Source organism: Argentina anserina, chromosome 2 (assembly GCF_933775445.1).
Source record: "Argentina anserina chromosome 2, drPotAnse1.1, whole genome shotgun sequence".
Lineage (NCBI taxonomy): Eukaryota > Viridiplantae > Streptophyta > Magnoliopsida > Rosales > Rosaceae > Argentina > Argentina anserina.
The window spans coordinates 20,996,892-21,018,046 of NC_065873.1; the positions used below are offsets into that span (position 1 = coordinate 20,996,892).

General features: G+C 38.6%; 3 protein-coding genes and 1 pseudogene across 3 annotated transcripts; 3 read left to right on the forward strand and 1 right to left on the reverse strand.

Annotated features, from left to right (window-relative positions):
• The first annotated feature begins 345 nt into the window (after window positions 1-345).
• Window positions 346-5,486, forward strand: LOC126783162 (autophagy-related protein 18g-like). Its single transcript, XM_050508575.1, has 8 exons — window positions 346-806; window positions 1,222-1,686; window positions 1,838-2,275; window positions 2,790-3,035; window positions 3,137-3,955; window positions 4,036-4,193; window positions 4,466-4,596; window positions 4,931-5,486. The coding sequence occupies exons 1-8, from the start codon at window positions 630-632 to the stop codon at window positions 5,437-5,439; spliced, it is 2,943 nt and encodes a 980-aa protein (XP_050364532.1). The 5' UTR covers window positions 346-629; the 3' UTR covers window positions 5,440-5,486.
• Window positions 5,487-7,471: 1,985 nt separating this feature from the next.
• Window positions 7,472-9,178, forward strand: LOC126783204 (histidine-containing phosphotransfer protein 1-like; annotated as a pseudogene).
• A 3,303-nt stretch (window positions 9,179-12,481) lies between these two features.
• Window positions 12,482-14,070, forward strand: LOC126784381 (receptor-like protein 31). The gene has a single exon (XM_050509844.1). It carries the CDS (start codon window positions 12,683-12,685, stop codon window positions 13,910-13,912), a length of 1,230 nt encoding a protein of 409 aa, XP_050365801.1. The 5' UTR covers window positions 12,482-12,682; the 3' UTR covers window positions 13,913-14,070.
• Window positions 14,071-16,303: 2,233 nt separating this feature from the next.
• LOC126783036 (LEC14B protein-like) lies at window positions 16,304-20,478 on the reverse strand. The gene is made up of 11 exons (XM_050508417.1): window positions 20,218-20,478; window positions 19,596-20,047; window positions 19,300-19,419; window positions 18,881-18,958; window positions 18,587-18,763; window positions 18,365-18,442; window positions 17,963-18,144; window positions 17,541-17,699; window positions 17,321-17,381; window positions 16,977-17,152; window positions 16,304-16,456 (listed from the first exon to the last, which is right to left on the reverse strand). The coding sequence occupies exons 2-11, from the start codon at window positions 20,010-20,012 to the stop codon at window positions 16,378-16,380; spliced, it is 1,527 nt and encodes a 508-aa protein (XP_050364374.1). The 5' UTR covers window positions 20,013-20,047; window positions 20,218-20,478; the 3' UTR covers window positions 16,304-16,377.
• Window positions 20,479-21,155: the final 677 nt, after the last annotated feature.

The window sequence follows — 21,155 nt, forward strand, 5'->3', positions numbered from 1 at the left end:
AGTAGTATAAATTTTACTAAATTCGTGGACAACTGTTTAAGAGATTTAATTAAATATTTTTTTTAATTTTATAATCTTACTTAATTTTTTTCTAATTTCATATATCAAATATGATTTTTTAATAAGAAACTCATGAAAAAACTCAAGTTAACTGAAAATTAGAAGAAAAAAGAGGAGATTAAACTATTCTCCATCATGGCAAAATTAAAATTTCTGAGAAATCCAATTAGGAAAAGCTGCAAAATTGGTGTCCCCAACAGTCCACCGCCATAATTTGATTAATACCCTCCTCCATTTAAAAACCAAACAGTCCTACCCTCATCACTTTAAAACTTAGAAATCATCACAAACTAATCACACAAAATCATTTTTTTTGGGTCAATAATCACACAAAATCATGAGAAGGAAAACACAAGTAGAAGTTGAAGACGACGAAGAAGAAGAAAACTGATAGAGAGAGCCCATAGGGGTGAGTCACACAAACCTTGAAGAGCTTTTTCTCCAAGTCAAACTCGCGAGGACTATCGTGATCGCTACTTAAGTCTCCGCTTGCTGTTGCGTCAGCGAATGGTGTATCCGATCGCCGGCGATCGGAGATGCTCATCGGCGGTGGAGAGTGAGAGAGGAGGATGAAGAAAGGGAAGGGGAGGAACAACGGCGGAGGCTTGTTGCCGAGCTCGCTGAGGATCATCTCGTCGTGCCTTAAGACTGTTTCGACGAATGCCAGCACCGTCGCTTCTACGGTTCGCTCCGCCGGAGCCTCCGTTGCTGCTTCTATTTCTGCTTCCGAGGATCACAAGGATCAGGTGAACTCCGATTTCGCTTCCGTTTGTAGTTTATGAACTATTTCATCGTCGATCGTATAGGTTCTGTTTATTTATTTATTATTGTTTATTTATGGAAATTTATTGATGAATTGTAGTTCGATGATGATCGGTATTTATATTTTATGGATGAATAGATTACAGGAGTAAGAAATGTAGTGAAGAGCGGCATTCAATTTACTTTCTACTGTAGTTTTGATTAATCTCTGGGCAAAAAAGATTAGGTGTTTGGTTGCAAGTGAATTTTCGCTTCGATTTTAGTGTTGAATTGACTACTTGAGTGAATTAGGAAATTATTTATGTTTAGTTTGGTGGTTAGGGTAATGTATTTGCGAAGCGAGGTTTTGGTTGATGAGTTGTGTGTTTTGTGTGTATATTGACTTGAATTGGTGTACAGGTGACCTGGGCTGGATTTGACAGGCTAGAGCTTAATCACACTGCCTTCAGACGCGTTCTGTTGCTTGGTTATCTGAATGGATTTCAAGTTTTTGATGTCGAGGATGCCTCTAACTACAGTGAGCTGGTTTCAAAGCGTGACGGCCCGGTCACATTCTTACAGATGCAGCCCTATCCGGCAGCATCTGATGAGGAGGAGGGATTTAGAACTTCTCATCCTTTGTTGTTGGTAGTTGCTGGAGATGACACCATTGGTTCTGGCACTGTTCAGAATCATAGCAACTTGGGAGGCTTAGGAAGAGATGGTCATGTCGAGTCTCGGCCAGGAAACCCTGTCAGCTCTCCAACAGCTGTTCGGTTTTACTCGCTGAGGTCCCACAGTTATGTGCATGTTCTGAGATTTCGGTCTGCTGTCTGTATGATTAGATGCAGTCCTCGGATAGTGGCTGTTGGTCTTGCAAGTCAAGTAAGTACTCACATAGATTTGATGAGTACTAGAATGTGATTTACTTGATCTATGAGATATTGAGATAGAATGCATTACAATCACCGTTCTTCTGTATGTACATAGAGAACAGATTCATATTCCTTACTCACTGTCATACTTTTGGTGGCAGATATACTGCTTTGACGCGCTCACCCTCGAAAATAAATTCAGTGTTCTTACCTATCCTGTTCCTCAGCTAGCAGGACAAGGATCCTCTGGGTTTAATGTAGGTTACGGCCCAATGGCTGTGGGTCCTAGGTGGCTAGCTTATGCTTCCAATAGCCCACTCATGTCAAACACAAGTCGCTTAGGCCCCCATAATCTTTCTCCTTCTCCAGGAGTTAGTCCATCTACATCACCTGGGAATGGTGGTTACATGGCTCGATATGCAATGGAATCTAGTAAACAGTTGGCTGCTGGAATTATCAACTTGGGTGACGTGGGATGCAAAACCTTGTACAAATACTGTCAAGAGCTCCTCCCAGATGGGTCTAGTTCTCCAGTATCATCAAATTCAGGCTGGAAAGTTAGCAGGCTTGCCGGAACAGAAATGGATAATGCTGGGATGGTTAGTCTTTCACTCACCATGAATGGTCAAGTACTGTTTTTATCAATCTTTATGGAAATCTGACATTGTTGTTCTGTTTAGACATGAATCTTATGAAAATGTGAAGTTCTGCCTTTTGTTTTATCTAGAAAGTGGTGCATGTGGCTCAATTATGTCTTGAGCATAATAATGTGGGAGTGTTGTTTTTCACTGTGTGGAAATTCTTGTTTTGCTGCATCTACCAGTCCAATACTATATGTAGGGTTTCTATATTAGACGGACCTTTCACGATAGCAATCTTTCTTCTCATGGCATCATGATATATGCCCTCTTTACGTTTTCCAATCCCAATCATAATAGTTTGTGGAGCTTTTCATGTTTTAGCCTTTGAAAAAATTAACTGCAAACTGGAAAACCTAGTTAGATATAATATTATTATGTGATGGCTATCAGCTGTTCTGGATAATTCTGTTATATTACGCTTATGAACCATAAGTTTTGGATAGTTCTGATTCATTACTTGGTTTGGTTGCAGGTTGTTGTCAAAGACTTTGTCACCCAAGCTGTTATATCGCAGTTTAAAGCTCATACTAGTCCAATATCTGCACTGTGTTTCGACCCAAGTGGGACCCTTCTTGTCACTGCCTCAATATATGGAAATAACATAAATATTTTCCGGATAATGCCTACATGCAAACGCAATGGATCAGGCATTCAGAACATGAATTGGAGCTCGTCTCATGTTCATCTATACAAACTGCATCGTGGGATAACATCAGCTGTTAGTATTCACTTTGAGCTCGTTCGATTTCTCCGTGTAATCTTGTTTTGTTATCCTTTTTTCTTTTGCATTGTTCTAAATTTTTATTATTATTCTGGCAGTTGATCCAGGACATTTGCTTCAGTCATTATTCTCAATGGGTTGCAATTGTTTCTTCCAAGGGGACCTGCCATGTTTTTGTTTTATCCCCTTTTGGTGGTGATACCGGATTTCAAATTCAACATTCTCAGGGCGAAGAACCCACACTTTGTCCAGTTTTATCTCTTCCTTGGTGGTCTACTTCTTCTTGCATCACGAGTCAACAATCTTCTCATCCACCAACGCCTGTTGCTCTTTCAGTTGTGAGCAGAATAAAGTACAGTAGTTTTGGATGGCTTAGCACAGTCAACAATGTTTCTGGTTCTGCAACAGGAAAGGTATTTGTACCATCTGGTGCTGTTGCTGCTGTTTTTCATAATTCCCTTTCTCAAAGTGTTCAGCACGGTAACTCAAGGGCTGGTACCTTGGAGCATCTATTAGTTTATACTCCATCAGGTCATGTTGTTCAACATGAACTTCAGCCAAGAGTCGGAGCAGAAGAAAGTCATAGTGGTCTTAATACCCAGACAACTACAAACATGCACATGCAGGAGGAAGACCTGAGAGTCAAAGTTGAACCTATACAATGGTGGGATGTATGCAGGCGTTCAGAGTGGCCAGAAAGAGAGGACTGTGTTTTAGGAATTAACTCTGATGGTCAAGATGCGGCTGAAACAATTCGGAGTAAATCAGGTTCTGATGGTACTTATGCAATGGAGTTTCTTGGCTTAAATGGGGGAGTGGAGGGGAAAAGGACCCTGGAAACTCATTGGTCCAGGAACATTTCTAATGCAGAGGTGCAAATAAGTTCTTTCAGATTACCAATATGGCAAAAGTCTAAGGTATTTCGTTTTTTCTGTAAAGTTACATATCCACTTGTCATAATTATATAGTTTGTCTTAAATTCTTTTTCGTATTCTAGATTTGCTTTTATACAATGGAGTATCAAAGAGTTAATAGTTTTTCGGGTGGAGAGTTTGAAGTTGAAAAAGTCCCTGTTCATGAAATTGAAATGAGACAGAAGGAATTGTTACCTGTTTTTCACCAATTCCATAGCATCAAATCAAGCTGGAATGATAGGTAAGAACTAAGAACCATTTTATTTTGAGAGTTTTATTCACATTTTATAACACCAACTTGTTTAACAGTTTCAATCCATATTGAGATGTTCATATGTTTGTATCTTGTCAACAACTTAAGATTACTAGTTACGGTTGTTCTGAGCTTCTCAGCTGTCTGGGAAAAGATCTTATTGCGTCATGTATGAGTGCATGTCTGTGTTGCAAACTTTCATGCGCATATCCTCCATATTTCTGATACTTGTTAAATGACTGCTTGGTTCTATGGTTCAGAATCGTAGACGGGAAATATTCAAATCAATCTTCGTCAGAATCTCATCAAGCTGAAGGCAAGATCTTGGAACAGACTGTTATTTGTCACTCAAACCCTGCATCACTTAGCTCCACAGAAAGCTCAGAAGGGGGTATAGTATTTAATTTTATAGATTATGGTCTTATCATTTTTTTCATATTAGTGTAACCCCCCTGAAGAACAAAAAAACGTCCACCCTGTCCAATTGTTGTTATTTGGTGAAAAGGATTATTATGAATGGCATCTATTCATGATTTCATTTTATGCAAAACCAAGGACGTTCTGTTGAAGACAACTGTTTTTCAAAATGTAGAGATGCAACCTTTTCTGCTTTTGCAATGCTTTCTTTTAATAATATTTTTGGTGCAATATCTACTGTTTATTTATTATAGCATATTTCTGTCATAGTCATTTTAACTAATTGAGTTATGTGGAATTCTCATCAGGTTCGTCAAGAAGAATTGAGCATTCACTAGATTTCGATCAGATGAACAATGATCTTCCCCGCTCTCCCATTTTTCAGACTTTAAATTGCCCGGAAAGAAGAGCGAATGCTATTCTTGAGTCTTCATTTCAAAACCATTCATCTCTTGTTGGTTCTCAAGTCGGGAGTTGTGCTGTTTTAGAAAGTAAGCTTCTCCCGGTCGGAAGTTTGTGTAATGAAGAAGGCCTATTGGTGAATACAATTGGGATGAGTGAGGGCTCGGATTTATACATGGATCAACATGCTTCAAGTACTGTTGTGATGACAGAGGAAGAGTCGAATCTGCAGCGCCCAATAGATCTCTCGCAGTTTTTTCAGGAGGAGCATTGTAAGGCATTGGAGCAGAATGGATGCCTCTCTGAAGTCATAACCGATGATAGCGATGGTAGTCAATGCGATAAGGTGAAACCTGATGATGAGGAAAATAGCGAAATGCTTGGAGGCATGTTTGCCTTTTCTGATGAAGGTTGAAATCTGAAACTCTTCATGCCAATTACATCAATAATTTCTTCACAGTAGTGGCATCTCTTTGTTCTTTACAATTTGCAGGGTGATCCATAAATTCAAGATGCAATTGTACATATCGTATATTAAAAAAAATTATGATTTGCGGTAGCTACGGGTAAGTTGAAAAGTGTGTAAGGAGTGGATTTGGAACTGCTATTTCCCCGTTTTGAACTTTTCAATCAATCCTTATGGTACTGTGCTGTACAGCAGATAAATTTGGTGTGAAATCAGTTCTCTCCAAGTTGTATGACGATTATTCTTCTGATATGGTATTTGAAAAACAGAAGAAGAGAAAATGCATAGAATTTTGGTTGTGTTATAATTTCCATCTGTTTGATGCAAAATGGCTAATGTGCCTGTAGTTGCAAATGAATGTGTATTGTCATTTTGAAGCAGTATGCAAAACCAAGATAAGGTTCACAAGAATTTCTGTCTAATCAAGCTGGATTTTGATGACTATTTAAGCAAGTGCAGAAGGCAATAGAAAGAAAAGTGGAACAGATGACAAGTAAATCGAACTCCACCTACAAATTCTTACACAAAGTAGCACGACATGGTCATGGTGTTTGACATATGTCATTTCATGCGAAGTTGACATAAACAAAATGGCTAGTGTAGTGGGCATTAAAAGCACATCTTGTGCTTATTTATTTCGATATGGATCCTCTCACAACTCTGTGTCACATAATCATTCGATATGATTGATTATAAAAATGATCATTACGTTCTGATACATGAACGGTTTAAATCAAGAAAATTACTGTATAAAGTTGAAAATTTATTAATTGCAAAGGGGAGTGAACCATAGATGAATTTAAGAATTATTTAATCAAAATTTTTCTGACCCTGATGGTGTGTTTGGATGAGGAAATTATAAAATTCATAAAGAGTTTATAAATGATGATATCTTAAAATCCATCAATTTAAAATTCGTTAATGCGAATTATACAGTTTGGTTATATATATGTGGAATTTGAAGTTTGTGATAGATTAAGAAAATTTGAAATAAATTAAAGAGATGAAATAAAAAGAGTATTTTTTAGAAAGATTTTTTTTGTTAATAGGAAATATAATTAACACGGAAATGAATAAATGACACATATTTTGTGGGAAATTCAAGTAAAGATTTTAAACAACGAATTCATTCTTTTAATTTTCCACAGAAATCTAGAATTTCTAGTTTATAATTATCAAATAAGAAATTGTCTTTTAGAATCATAAAATCCTCATTTTTAATTAAATTTTCTTTCTTTCTCTCATCCAAACATGAAAACGAATTCCTTCTTTTTATGTTTGAAAATAAAAACAACTAAACAACCACAAAAAGGATGGAATAATTAAGATTGGAAAGAAAGTTCAAAAACATAACGAATTAACGATCATTTAGTCAAGCAGTTTGAAAGCAACACTAGTATCGTCTCTACAAACAGCTATATCTTTGTGTATGTCCGCTTAAATTCTTGTGATCAAGACATCAAACCTATCAAGAACTTGCGTCTGAATTCGATTCATTACAAACACGTGTGTTTACATTCGGCTCATAAGTCGCCGGTTATATTTAAGAAAAATATTTAAAACTTGACCCACATGTTTAATCTCCCTAACATAAAACAAGAAAAATAAGAAGAAAAATACAAAAAAATTGTTGACCAGAGATCTGTTCTATGTGGCTGAACCACTTCTTCTTCTTCTTCTTCTTCTTCTTCTTCTTCAGTCAAACCCTGTGGCAGCAAGCACCAAAGCCACCATGGACGCTGTGGCTCAGTGGCGGAAGCAGTGGTTCGACTACACCCATTATCTCCGACGAGAGGTTTTTGACGACGACTAAACTTATGTTTATTTCTTTCCATGAACAAATGTTTCTGGGTTATGTTTATTACAGAGAATGAAACTATATGTTAAAGAGTAGTATGATAAGGTTAATTGAGTAAATTCAGTAAAGATAATATCTTTCATTTTCATCGTCTCATTCGTCTGTGAGGTATTATAGTTATAGAGTTGAGTGCTTTCCATTTTCATGTTTCATACACGGATATAATTGTTTTTGTTTTTGCCAAAGCTGTTTTCTTTTCGGGATGAGTGGTTCTACTTTAATTTATTTCACACATATATGAACAAAGCTGATCGATTTCTTGTTCCTTTGCGTTTTGGGTTTTGATGATGGATTTTTTTTTTGGTGGTGAAAAGGGATTCTTGGATGATCAGTTTGCACAGCTGAAGAAGCTCCAAGATGAAAACAGCCCAGATTTCGTTGTTGAGGTTGTTTCTCTGTTCTTTCAAGATTCTGAGAAGCTTCTCAACAATATGGCCAGGGCTCTGTGAGTTTTTGTTTAAGCAGTTTCTGTTAATCTTTGATTACTTTGTGCTTGTAGTTATGTGTGTGTGATGTGAATAAATAGTGAATAATGTTGATTGTTTTTTTATCGTTTTTGTGTAGTGAGCAGAATGTTGTAGATTTTAAACAAGTAGATGCTTATGTCCATCAATTCAAGGGTAGCAGTGCCTGGTATATCCAATTGATTTCTTTGCTAGTTATCTTCTCATAACAACTGCGCAGCAATATGCTTATCAGCTCTGAAAGTTCTGCTTGTCATTGGAGACTTGGACTACCTATGCTGGATATTATACATTGTTTTGTTTTGATGTTTGAATATAGATTCTTTTGGTTTACAGGATAGGTGCCATGAGAATTAAAAATGTATGAATCCACTTCAGAAATCAGTGTGAGGCGCAGAACCTTGAGGGGTGAGTATTCTCACTTAATAAAAAAATTCCATACTGATTCTTTATTGTAATTGTTGATATTTGGCCAATTGATACTGAAGAAAGTGGTGCATCAGTTAGGGTTTTGAGACACACCTACATACTAGAAATCTTAAAACTAGTTAGATGCTTTCAAGCTTGAGAGTTTTTTTTGTTTTGCTTTTTGTATCTGTTAATCTCCCTTGTTTGCTACTCTGAGATTGCTGGACTTGAGTTTATAGATGTAGCATCAGTTAGAAACCACTCATTGGGAATGGTCTGAGTTTTATACACTTGAGGAAAAAACCCTGGTATCTTTGTTATTCAATTGAAGGCCATGCAATAATCTAACTGATCAGATATTGGCTGTAACCTTGACAAGCAACTGACTGTGACAGTGTGACTGACTGAGTAGTGCATATTGCAGGTGTTTGGGATGTTTGCAACAAGTACGACAAGAATGCTTGGCATTAAAGAACAATCTTGAAAACTTATTTAAGGTGCGTACATGAAACCTTGGCATTATCCATGTTGTAATCTAGGGACTAGGGGAGATTACTCATGTTCTTCCCTACACATTTATCCCCTTCGATCTGCGATCTTGAATGCTGCCCTTATTGATCAAAGTTTCAAATTATAATCAGCTTATCGATCTGCATGTAATCAATTGCTTGTTGACCCTGTTCCCTTTTCTTGCTGTAGTTGGAGCAACGGATTGTGGCTGCTGGCGGATCAATTCCTGGTATGGAATACATTCTAAGACATAATGAACTGCTGCCGGGAAAGTGACTGACAACTATGCATTCAACATGATTTTCAGTCATTTAGTGTTAAGATTGATCTTACTCCGGCCTAACAAAGAAATTTGCTAGATCCCTTAGTGTTATCAGCAACATTTTCTTAGATTATTTGATATGTAAGTCTCTATTCTATCAAGAAGCAATCTTTATCAGTCCCACAATATGTCATCTGCATTCTTTTTCTTGAAGTTTTTGCCTTTGCAAACTTAATTGTGGGAATGGAGAGATGTGTGTTCTGGTTTGGAGGTTTGGCCCCAATTGTGACTCCCATATGATCCAGTCCAATCAAAATCCACTCAATGTGCTTAATTAAAATGACCCTTCCCCACCAAACTCGAGCTACTAGCATGATCTGTGCTAATGAGACGCTGAAATGAGTCAAACTCAAATACATTAATGCAGACTCTTGATGTGTATTTCATTTTCTTCTTAAAGGCATTCCAGTAAAGCTCGAGTGATCGACTTAATGTACTTGAAAGGGGGAGCTCATTGGTGTGGAAGGTGGTGTAGTTGGACGAAAATGATAGCAGAGAAAGTCACATAAATGAGCTTCCTACTCTGATTTATGCCATGCTGGTACACACTCGATAATGAAAGGAAACAAAGTAACAAACAATGCCACCCCAGCAGCCTAGTATTGATAATGTTACTACATCCTATTTTGCACAACTATATGAATGAAAGTGGGGATGTTAGTTGTTGGGGTGGGTGTGTGGGGGCGTCATATGAGATGGGGTTGCTCAATATTAACCTGCCCAAGTCCCATTTTAGGGATCCCAAACTAATGCCATTGCTAAATAAGACTTAAAGCTCTATACTTTCCAAGGATACGGGATATCTATCTAGTCAGATATTAAGAACTATCATCATGCTATGGTGGATGATAGATATTATGTCATTGTTGGCATATTTCTTTTCTATAGAATTGAATTTACATGTATTTGGTCAAGAAGAATGTGTAACAAACTTCCAACTAGCATTTTTGTTGATGGGAAGATTATGATGTCTGATCTGCTCTACAAGATTTGCTGAGCAGCGACAAACAAACACATGATCGGCACCTTCACTGTTAACAGATCATATCTCGTATATTTAGTTCATAATATAGTCATAATCAAATAATTAAATATAAATGAGTTCCTTGCTACGGAAAGTTGGGTTAGAGTTAGAGTTAGATTATAACAGATACTTGATCCCTGTAAATGTAGAAAACTACAAGAAAAGTTTCGAAAAGGCTTAAATGAGAAAGGCTGGAAAGCCAGCAAACAAACTTCTGTGGTAATTTATTATATGTGAAAACCAAGTTAACACTTCTCTTTGAGTTGGCAGTGAAGTGTAGTTTTCTGTTCGAGTAACCTTTTGACTCCCAGCAAGAGAGTTCTAAGTCCAAGGAAGAACTACTACTACTACTACTACTACTACTACTACTACTACTACTATAAGGAGGAGTAGTGAACACGTTAATCTGCTGATCCTAAATCCGTGTAAACTCGTCTTTCGAAAGCACTGGTTTCTTGTGCCCCCTGTACCTTTCTCAAACTTGTGCTGCAAGAACTCCATGAAAACTGACCTGGAAACTTCTGTCATCTTGGTCTTGTACCAGTGTGCATGGGCAGAATGGTAAATCAAGCTTCATGGAAAACCTAATCAAGACTCGGAGATAAATGCTGGTTCAGAATAAAAGAGTTTTGCAGAATAATACTAATGGGCCGGTGTAGATCAATTCATTGAAGCTGTGTTGAATAGTTTTAATTTCCCGAAAGAAGCTGATGAAGATGTTTGGCAGGCACATAAATAGGAAAAACGAAGTGATATAACTGTGAGCAAATGCTGCCGGCCGGCCTCATATACCATTACTAGTATACCATTATAAACATGCATACGCAGATATAGAGGGAGAGAGACAGAGGCCATGATAATCTGTTTCTTTAGTGGGGAATTTGGGGACTCTTTTGAGAGTTTTTATGTACTCCACAATCCAAAATTACATCTGAGCTATGCTTACTATGCATTACACTCATAACAGAGTATTTTATTCTCGACAATCTATCAATCAAGGTTTAAAAAAACGATATACGGTATGCAAACTGATAGCTACCTTCTATCGCCTAGACAGTTATGCGGCGTCTAAATGGATTCGAATTATTAAATATTTATTTATTTATATATATATGTAATTAAACTATTTATATGATTAAAAATATATGATAATGCTTAATATTAATTTTCAAAATAGTCTAAACTCAAAATTACTTAGTTCAAAGTCCATACAAAAATATTAAAACAAAAGGTAAATTGTAAAATAAATGAAAGACTAAATCTCAAGTTTTTCTTCTCCAAATCTTTCACTAACAGTATCGGACTCAAACTCAATATCCATTTTAATTTCCTAATTTTCCGTATCATCATCCGAAATAAAATCTTCATCATGAAGTTTTTTTATTTCCACTGCGTTTTATAAAAAAAATCTAAAAGTCCACTGATTTTAACTGCCACGGACCACCGAGGAATGCCATGAACCACCTAGGACCGCCTAAGCAGCCGCTAAATCTCTCGAACACCACATATGACCGAATAGGCAAAAAGCGTGGCGGTGATCCGCCTCCTAGCGCCTAGGCGGTCTAGGCAGCCGCTTTTTAGAACAATGATTTCAACTGAGAAATTTCTAAGTAATCATCTGACTTGTAAGAGTCTATCTGCAAGGAAATAAACTTTGTACGGCTGTAATTTGCTAATGTCACATCCTTTTTAAGTTTCTTAATTACAATACAAATTGTAACGAACTTACATTAACATAACAAACTTTCTTACATGAAATTGATAAACTTGCATGTTCTCAATTTGTCCATATTAGTTGCCGCCAAAACGTACAAATTTCTATTACTAATGTAGAAATGTAGAATTGCAAACACATAAATAGGATTTCAAGATTGGTATAGAAAAATCTTACTAATGAAACTAGAAAAATGAAAATGACAAGTCTTGCTTACGAGCAAGCACCATGCAAATGACAATGATATCCTTTTCGAACATAGCATTCTCCTACCCAAAACGACAAGTAGTTTCACTTTCGTTAAACAGAGAAACCAAAATCCTCCGCTGGCAGTCACACTCTTCCCCCGGTCCCACCCCAAACCAGTCGAACCCCTACGCATTTACCCTCACACGTGCCATGGCCGCCCATTGCCGCAAAACCTCACGTGCCCCCAACGAACCACCGCCTCACATATTTGCCTAGCTGGTAGCCCGAACCTCAGCCTCGTCCTGCCAGGTAGGCTCGGACAGCCGTTTAATCTAGCCCGAACCCCGACACGGAAACACTGCCAGTAAATAATAAACAAAAAGGAAAACCCGGACGAAAGTTGCAGAGAAGAGCTCCTCATAGCTTCAGTTACAGTGATCTCGTCTTCTCAGAGAAGCCACCACCCAAAACAGCACCCCAAAAGCAAAAGCCTATCAGAGCTCTAAATCCCAGCCGTAGAATTCAATTATCCTCGCTTCTTCTCCAAGCCATCATCTGGGTCTATTGTACATATATATTTCCTCGATCATCCTCACTCCATTAAAGCTTTCACGAGAAGTCGCCACTTCTTCTCACGGAAACGCCCCTTTTCTCTCACTATAAATAGCCGAACCCGAAAATCTTCATCCTCACTTTGGGGGCAATGGCGGAGACACAGCAGAAGAAGAAGGTTGATATGGTGAAGCTACGGCGGCAATGGTGCATTGCGTTATGTATCTGCTTGTTACAGTTTAATTCAGTTTGTGTAGCAATTCTCGACCCGGTTGATTTCTTGGCTCTGCAATCCATTCGGAAAGGCTTGGAAGACTTGCCGGGATCAAATTACTTCTCTTCCTGGGATTTCACCTCCGACCCCTGTAATTTCGCCGGAGTTTACTGCGATTCTGATAAAGTCATATCTCTCAACCTCGGCGACCCGAGAGCCGAGGCTCCGGGTCTGACGGGTCGGATCGACCCGGCTATAGGAAAACTCTCCGCCTTGGCGGAGCTCTCCATTGTCCCGGGTCGAATCTTCGGTGCCCTCCCCCAGTCCATTTCCAACTTAAAGTCCCTCCGCTTCCTCGCCGTCAGCCGCAACTTCATCTCCGGCCAGATTCCGGCTACCCTCTCCCAGCTTCACAGCCTCCGCACTCTCGACCTGAGCTACAACATCTTCACCGGGCCAATCCCCGCCGCCATCGGGACCCTACCGGAGCTCACCAACGTCATTCTCGGCCACAACCGCCTCTCCGGTTCAGTCCCGGCGTTCACCTCCCAAACCCTAACCCGCCTCGACCTGAAGCACAACGACTTCTCCGGTACGATCGCTCCGAACTCACTCCCTTCTTCACTCCAGTACCTCTCTCTTTCTTGGAACCGCCTCTCCGGCCCGGTCTACGGCCTCCTGAGCCGGCTCGACCAGCTCAACTACCTCGATCTCAGCATGAACCAGTTCACGGGTCTAATCCCGGGTCGGGTCTTCACTTTCCCGATCACCAACCTCCAGCTACAAAGAAACCTCTTCTTCGGCCCGGTCCGGCCGGCCGATCAAGTCTCCATCCCGACCATTGATCTCAGCTACAACCGATTCTCCGGCGAAATCTCGCCGTTATTCTCCACCGTCCAGAATCTCTACCTGAACAACAACCGGTTCACGGGTCAGGTGCCGGGTCCGTTCGTGGACAGGTTGCTGGCGGCCAATATTCAGGTATTGTATTTACAGCACAACTTTCTGACGGGTATTCAGATCAATCCGACGGCGGAGATTCCTCTGAGCAGCTCGCTGTGTCTTCAGTATAATTGCATGGTGCTGCCGGTGCAGACGCCGTGTCCGTTGAAGTCGGGGAAGGAGAAGACGAGACCTACTGCGCAGTGTAACGAGTGGAGAGGGTAGTGGTGGGAAATATGAATTATAGTGTTGGATATTATGGGAAGTTCAGATGGTGTTTTCTGAAACTAGTCGTGTTTATTTTCTAGGGGTGCTTTGAGAATTCATTTATTTATTTTGTCGAAAAAAAATAGGGGGGTAAAATAAGAAGATTTGTGGATATCTCAAAGGAATAGTGCAACTTGTGTAGGGGGAAATTGATTTAATTTTATGCTCTACCATCAAATATGAACACTTTTTTGGCTCAAGGATTAGTAATATGAAGTGATATTGCCTATTATTGTAGCAACAATGTTGCATGTTATAATTGTGGATCTGTGATTGATCTATATGTTCATCATTTTGCATTGGTACTATTGGTGCAATGATCATATTGGTCTCTCTCAATTCGGGTTGTGCATTATTTGTGCATAGAATTGATCGATATTGTGCTAATATCATATGTGATGCAGTGATGATGGGTATTGGAGTTGAGTACAGGTTCTCAATTCGACATTATTTGCATGCATGTTACACTTGATATTGCTTGATATTGTTTACAAATTACAAAAATTTGATCACATTGTCATAATAATTAGTATTGCATGCAAATCATTCTAAAACCGAACTCCTTCGACAGTTTAGTTTTAGTCCCTATGCTTGTACAGTAAATGGGTTCTAGAAACTCATATGGCTATGAATGAAACACTCAGTTTCACTCACTATTGGAGCTTAAAATGGATTCTCAAACTCGGGTCGTGCACTCGTGCTATGATTCATGTTATGAGTACTTATGCTACTGCCAGGAACAAACAATTTCTCTAGTGCTGATGAGCAAGCTTGATCTGAATCTCATATCAAGCACTTTCCAAGATACAGATCTAGCTAGAAGCATGCATGCATTCTTCATTTTCATTGCTGCTCTGTTCTTGCCACTTCTCTCGATAGAAGATAAGTAGAAGAAGTTGTGTATGGGGACCGGGGGACTACAACTCCAAAGCCTTCTTCTCTAAACTTTTCGGCTATTGTTATGCACGAGCTTCTGACCAAACCTTTCATGATTGAAGCCAGCTGCAGCTTCTACATTGAGGAACCAACATCCATCATAGGCATGCCATATTCTACTCATGCAACTCGACTAAACCATTACCTAAAAGCATGATGTGTACGCCGAAGCCATGTAGTTGTCTCTTTGCTCTTGATTGGTATCTATCCATCTTCTGCTTCTTGCGGACGACATGGATCGACATGTGAAGGGTAGCTGGGATTAGGTGGGGGGTTGATTACTTGGTTAAATAAAAAGCTTGAAGCACATGAAATGGAAGGAGAGGAGATCAAGAACAAGTGAGTAGCAGTGACACTTTAACAAAAAGAAGAGAAGGTAGATGAAGAACACTGGACTTACTCCTTGTCTCTAAGTGTGCAGTGTAGCTTTATGAGCCATGCCAAATGACAGGTCAAAACCCTAGAGTTGTTCTTATGCATGTTCTTATTATCTAGGCTTCGGAAAGTTATTCCCAAGATTTGTAATTACATTGAAGCTGTTTTTCTACTTTTCACCTACTGATTAGCAAAGTATTTGTTATAGATATATTCTGCTTAATTACACGAATTAGTTAAATCTGACTAAGAAAATAAACTTGTTTAGTATGCAATAAAATGATGTCAACTGACTTTAGTGAAGTGGGTAGGCCTAAGTGAGTAGAAAAATTGTTCCTTGCTACATAAAGAGGGGTCTTGAAAAATTTTCAATTCCTCATAATTCTAAAGTTTAAGCATCATTTAGTTTCTTTCCCAAGTAAGATTCCTAATACTTTGAGGACATTAATCTGTTTCTATCACCATAGTAGGGCTCATCTCAAGTTCTCAACAATCATGATACCCCACTGATCAATCAACTTATGTTTACCTCATTATAAATAACAAACTCCGTTTTTTTTTTCCCTTCAGTTTCCGAAAAATCTTTCTTCAAACTGAAAAGCCAATTAACTAATGAGATTAAGAGGGGGACAAAGAGTCAGAAACTCTTTTAGAGGACGAAAAAAAAAATCATTAACATAATCTCTTTTCGCTTCATCAAAGTAGACATGAACGAGACCAGGATTCACATTTTGTAAAAGCAGCCAAATTCCTAGCATGCCATATATATTACGAAGTCTCCTACACACGTAGATCCGATCGAGTAGAAACTAATGTATTTGTACAATCCGAATCGTACTGAAGCCTGAAAACTGTGGTTGAATTCCATTTCGATTATATATTGTTGAGTTTAGAAAATGCAATCATTAACGATATAAAATAAAATCTGTAAAGAGTCATGGGGTTTAATGCCAAAAGTATATGTCAAGACATTTGAATTGGCTTTGTTTATGTTGATTGCAGTAGTTTAAACATGTCTCCTCAAATTTGTAAAATTTGTTGGCTAAACTTGCATCCTATATTGTGAATTTCAGTGTACAACACTACAAGGGCCATGAACGGCAGCGGGACGATCATAACTGAGCCAAAACAGAATGCAATGGACTCCAGGTTGTGTGATCTTCTTGCAGCTGTTCCACTGTTCTGTTATTGCTGCGATGAACAAATTTCAAGAGAGAAAATGAACTCAGCTGCGATGAACAAATTTGATAAGTGAGATTACATTGTCAAGAACACATACCCCAATGAAATCCTGGTCAATGAATTATGTTTTGCTTAGTACGTAAAATGTAATCACTCGCAATCCTAGTATTAACTTTGTTGGATATGAGAAACAAAGACAAAACTCGAGGGAGAGATGCTGATCGAAACTAGATGTGATATAATGTGATGCCAAGTTACTCATCGTTCATATACATCCGCAACCATAAACTGAAAAGAGCTCCTATAAACAGCAGAGTATGAGTCTAAGAACATTCAAGCATAAACCTCTTTCTGTTTCTTTTCTGCAACGCCATAATCATAATTTGTTATTTATGTACAACCAAATTAAGATTAATTACCCAAACATGAGTTTACAAAAACAACAACAGCTACAATATGAGGTGTATAATGAAACATGCGTTGATGGACTAATGACTGGTGTTTTCAATAGAATGGTGAATATTGTCACCTCCAGGCTCTCTTTCTGGTGATAGGTGGTGATGATTTGCCATTTCCTGTGAATTCCCATCTAACAATCTCCCCATCCCAGGAAGAGCTGACAAGCATGGGGTAATATGGGTGCCAACTACAATCTCTAACAGCTGCTTTATGATGCTCCAATTTTCCGACTTGGGCTCCACTCACCTAGAATTTACAAACAAGTGACCAGATTAACACACCTTATAAAAAATGACCGAGAATTCCAGATTGCAACAACCCTGAAGCCACTACTGGGCACTTAAGCATCAAATCAATTTCCTAACTGGTTTGGTATTAAATATCAAATACAGAAACAAGTATAGTATCACTTACCAAATCATATATATAAACGCATGAATTGTGAGATCCAGTGTAGATGTACTTCTGACCAGTGCTGCAAAGTTTAACAAGATGTAATACTTTAACAGCATCAAGTAAAAGATTGAGAGTAGTGAAAAAGGTTAGCTTGCAACCTGAAACCAAGCAGACTTGAAGAAAAGAAAAATATAACTCGTAGGGACATAAGATCAAAAACATCAAGAGTAGTAGTTACCTATATGCCGGGGAGAAGTAGGAGCGAATAAGTGTACGCAAGACCGAATGACCTTTATATGTAGACACTGATACATCAGATGGATGTTTTATATCTTTTGGCTGAGGTGGGTAGTCCATCCATCTGTAATCCCATTCATGATATCTTGGCCCTGGATTGCTGGAATAAATTGAAAGACTATAATTTTCATGCAAAGTAATGCCTTCTGAACACAAAATTCGAAATTGCAAGGCAAAAAATCATTGCTGGTCTTGAACTTCGAAGTTAAAAAACTATAATGTTCAGAACAATTAACATTTCAACGGTGCAAAAGAATATGGACAACATTTTAAGACCAAGGATAAGTAGTAGACACATATAAGTAAAACATGTGCATGTATGATTCAGCAGAGCCGTGATAAGCTAGCCAGATGTTAACATACCGGGCAGCAGCAGCACTAGAGGACATTTTCCTGATATCCCAAAGTTTTATGCTCTGATCTTTGCTATTTGAAATGAAGTAACGACCATCTCCTTTGCTATCAATGAATGTAATACCTTCTAGGTGCCCAGTCAAGACTCCTGCTGGCTTCCTGCTGGCTGTAAAGCAACGTCGATCCCACACCTAGACAGAATATATTATATGAGTCTGACATGTATATCATGTCAATCAACTAAATAAATAAATAAGCTTCCCCAACAATTTCGTTCATAGTACAACACTAAGAAATGCAGTCTGATAAGTTGTGAGAGATGACTTGTCGAAAATATAAATACCAGTTGCTGTTGCCATGATGAATCATACAGATAAATGCAAAATTGTAAATGATATGAGGACAATTTACCTTACAGAGAGTATCGTCACTCCCAGAATAAATAAGATGGCCACTTTCATCAGCAAAACAAACAGTGTTCACATCAGACTGCACACATAAAATATTAAATCAGTGACCAATATGCCATTTAAGGGTCACTCATGGAGGTAACAAAAGAAGTAAATAACCAACAAATGATCAGAACGGAAATCAACAACATTATAAAAGTGTTCAGTTAAGCAATGTGTATACTGTGTGCGCCAAAATTCGAAGGGAAAGCTTATTAGCTTCAAGATCGTAAACATATATGGAATCGTCACTACTTCCAGCAACAATCTCACGTCCATCTGTTGAAAATTTTATGGAGAAAATACCAAAGGAGTATCCTCCACCATCACTAGCAGAAAAATCCAAACCCTCATGGATTTCCTGTAAATGAAACCATTCTCAGATGCTGAACAAACATAGCACTGAAATTTGAAGGAAATGGGGAATGGTCAATAATAGATACTAGGTGTCTAGGTGTATGCCGCTTGTGGTTCATACCGTTATATTAGCGCGAGATTCTGTCTCAGCAGATCCCACATCAACTATATGCACAATAGGTGACATGCTTGCGTAGACCTGAAATAGCATAGTACAAATTGATTATATAAAGTAATAACACTAGTGGGAGAGATCTATAGCTCGCTGGGCCAAGTTTATCACTGATACATCCACTTATACTAAATATATATTTATGCAGTAGTTTGCCAGTTTGGTATATTGGCATCCTTAATCTTCTTGTATAACCACCATTGACGCATAATCCTCTTCTCAAAGTGTACATATTTAGTAGAAAGCTTCGCATCCACATTGCAAGTTAAACACTAAAATGTAAATGAACTGAATCCAATTTCTTCAAAGTTAAGAGAAAGGGTCTAACTTTTAAGACTACACAAAGATAAGAGTATACAGGGCCTCACGAGTTGGCGTTGATCGGGGGAAAGAGATGTATCAGTCACTGTCCATCGCATACTTTTGGCATGAATGTCCTTCTGGACTTTCCACCCTTTATCCACATTGTATATTCTAATATGGCTACCCTGCAACACTCATTCATAGAACAACTCAAAGTCAAGCCTAGTGCAGAATGACTAAAAACCAATGCATTTGATAAAGATCATTACTTCAATATCATATTTTTACTAATCATTACTTTCAAGAGATAAAAATGCATTAAAGTATCAGGAATCAAATGAACAATGAGAATCAAAATTACCTGAAACCCAGCAATAAATAGAGATCCATCTGCTGAAAACTGCGAGACATATGCTCGGCTAGGCAATTGGTCAACAACCCAACGACCATTCACCGGCAAGTATCTTCCCAAAACATGACAACAATCAGCAGAAGAGAACCTCCCCCTTCCTGAATAATTACCTTCTCTCCCTTCCAACATCTTCACCGTTGAAACATACCGGCCCCGCCTTCCCCGTCCGGCTTGCCTAAGCCTCTCATTGGGTGCCGACCTCAGCTTTGTGAGCTGAGCTACTTCATGATCCAAACTATCAAAAGGTTTGTTGGGTCCATTGTTGGCACTCTCATGAGTCTCATCATCAATATAGTCAGACTCAACAGTCAATCTACTGAGTGAATACCCCATCTCATGAAAATCGTCAAATGATGTAACAAACATCTCGACTCAGAACTAATATGCCGACCATGTCAATCCTACACAGGAAGATCACATCCTTAACTTACTAGAACAGTTGTTTCCAACAACCTTGGAAGTTGGAAACACCTTTATCCTCAGTCAATTTCATACGAACAATCAGCAATTAGATTGAAAGAAGAGCTGAAATTCAATTAAGTGAAACAACAGAGAAGAAGAAGACACTGACCTTGGATTGCTCGAGTGTACAGAGTCCGTGGTGAGAAGTCAGATAACAAAAGGGATTTGTGTTCTGTTGTTGGTTTGTGGTGAAGCTAGAGTGAGGGTCAAAGGAACTGAGAATTCTGGATGATTTGGAGAGTTTGGGGGGGTTGTTGGTGAGGTGTGAGTTTAATCTAACACGTCGTCGGCTTACTTACCCCCTTTGTATTCGTAAAGAATGAATCTTTTTTGCTTCGGTGACAGTCCCCGCAGGAAGAGAGAGCGGCTGGCTCACTCTCCTCCGCTCACCAAATCACAACACGTGGCCTCGCTTGGCCCCCTTATGGAAGGTTTTTGTTGCCTTTTGGGAGTGAAGATAAACTCTGTTACCCCTAACAGTACAGTACTAGGATCAAACTGATCAGGCTTCAGTGTGGTACATAGTTCCTCTATAAATAGGATGTGGAATCATGTCAAGAACTTATAAACAAGACCTTTTTGTGTTTTCGGTTGTGACAAGAAAACAGATAAGAGTTGTATATTTCCATGGTGATCACATTATACACAAATAAATGGGGTTTTGTGATTGATACTTAATGCCTATAAGAAGTATGTCTGTATCAGCACGAATCATATGATCATTTTCTTCTATAGTTTGTATCATGGTGGGTGTCACGTGTTTTTTATTGAAAAATAGAACAGAAAAGCTACATATTGGGAAGACAGTCGGATCTAGGATCCGAAAAAGGGTGGGTTTTGACTTTGGGCGAATGCCAAAAAAAATTCTCATTAGATGTTTACAACCATACTAAGTATTATGAACTTCAAATAAAATGTCAAATATAAAAGTCGAAGGATATTTAAATATCAAGGGGGGCTAAAGTACCACTACCATGTGTCCTCCTAGCTTTAGTGCACTGGTCCTCATACAGAACATCTTGCAAGAAAACAGAAACCTCGTCTAAA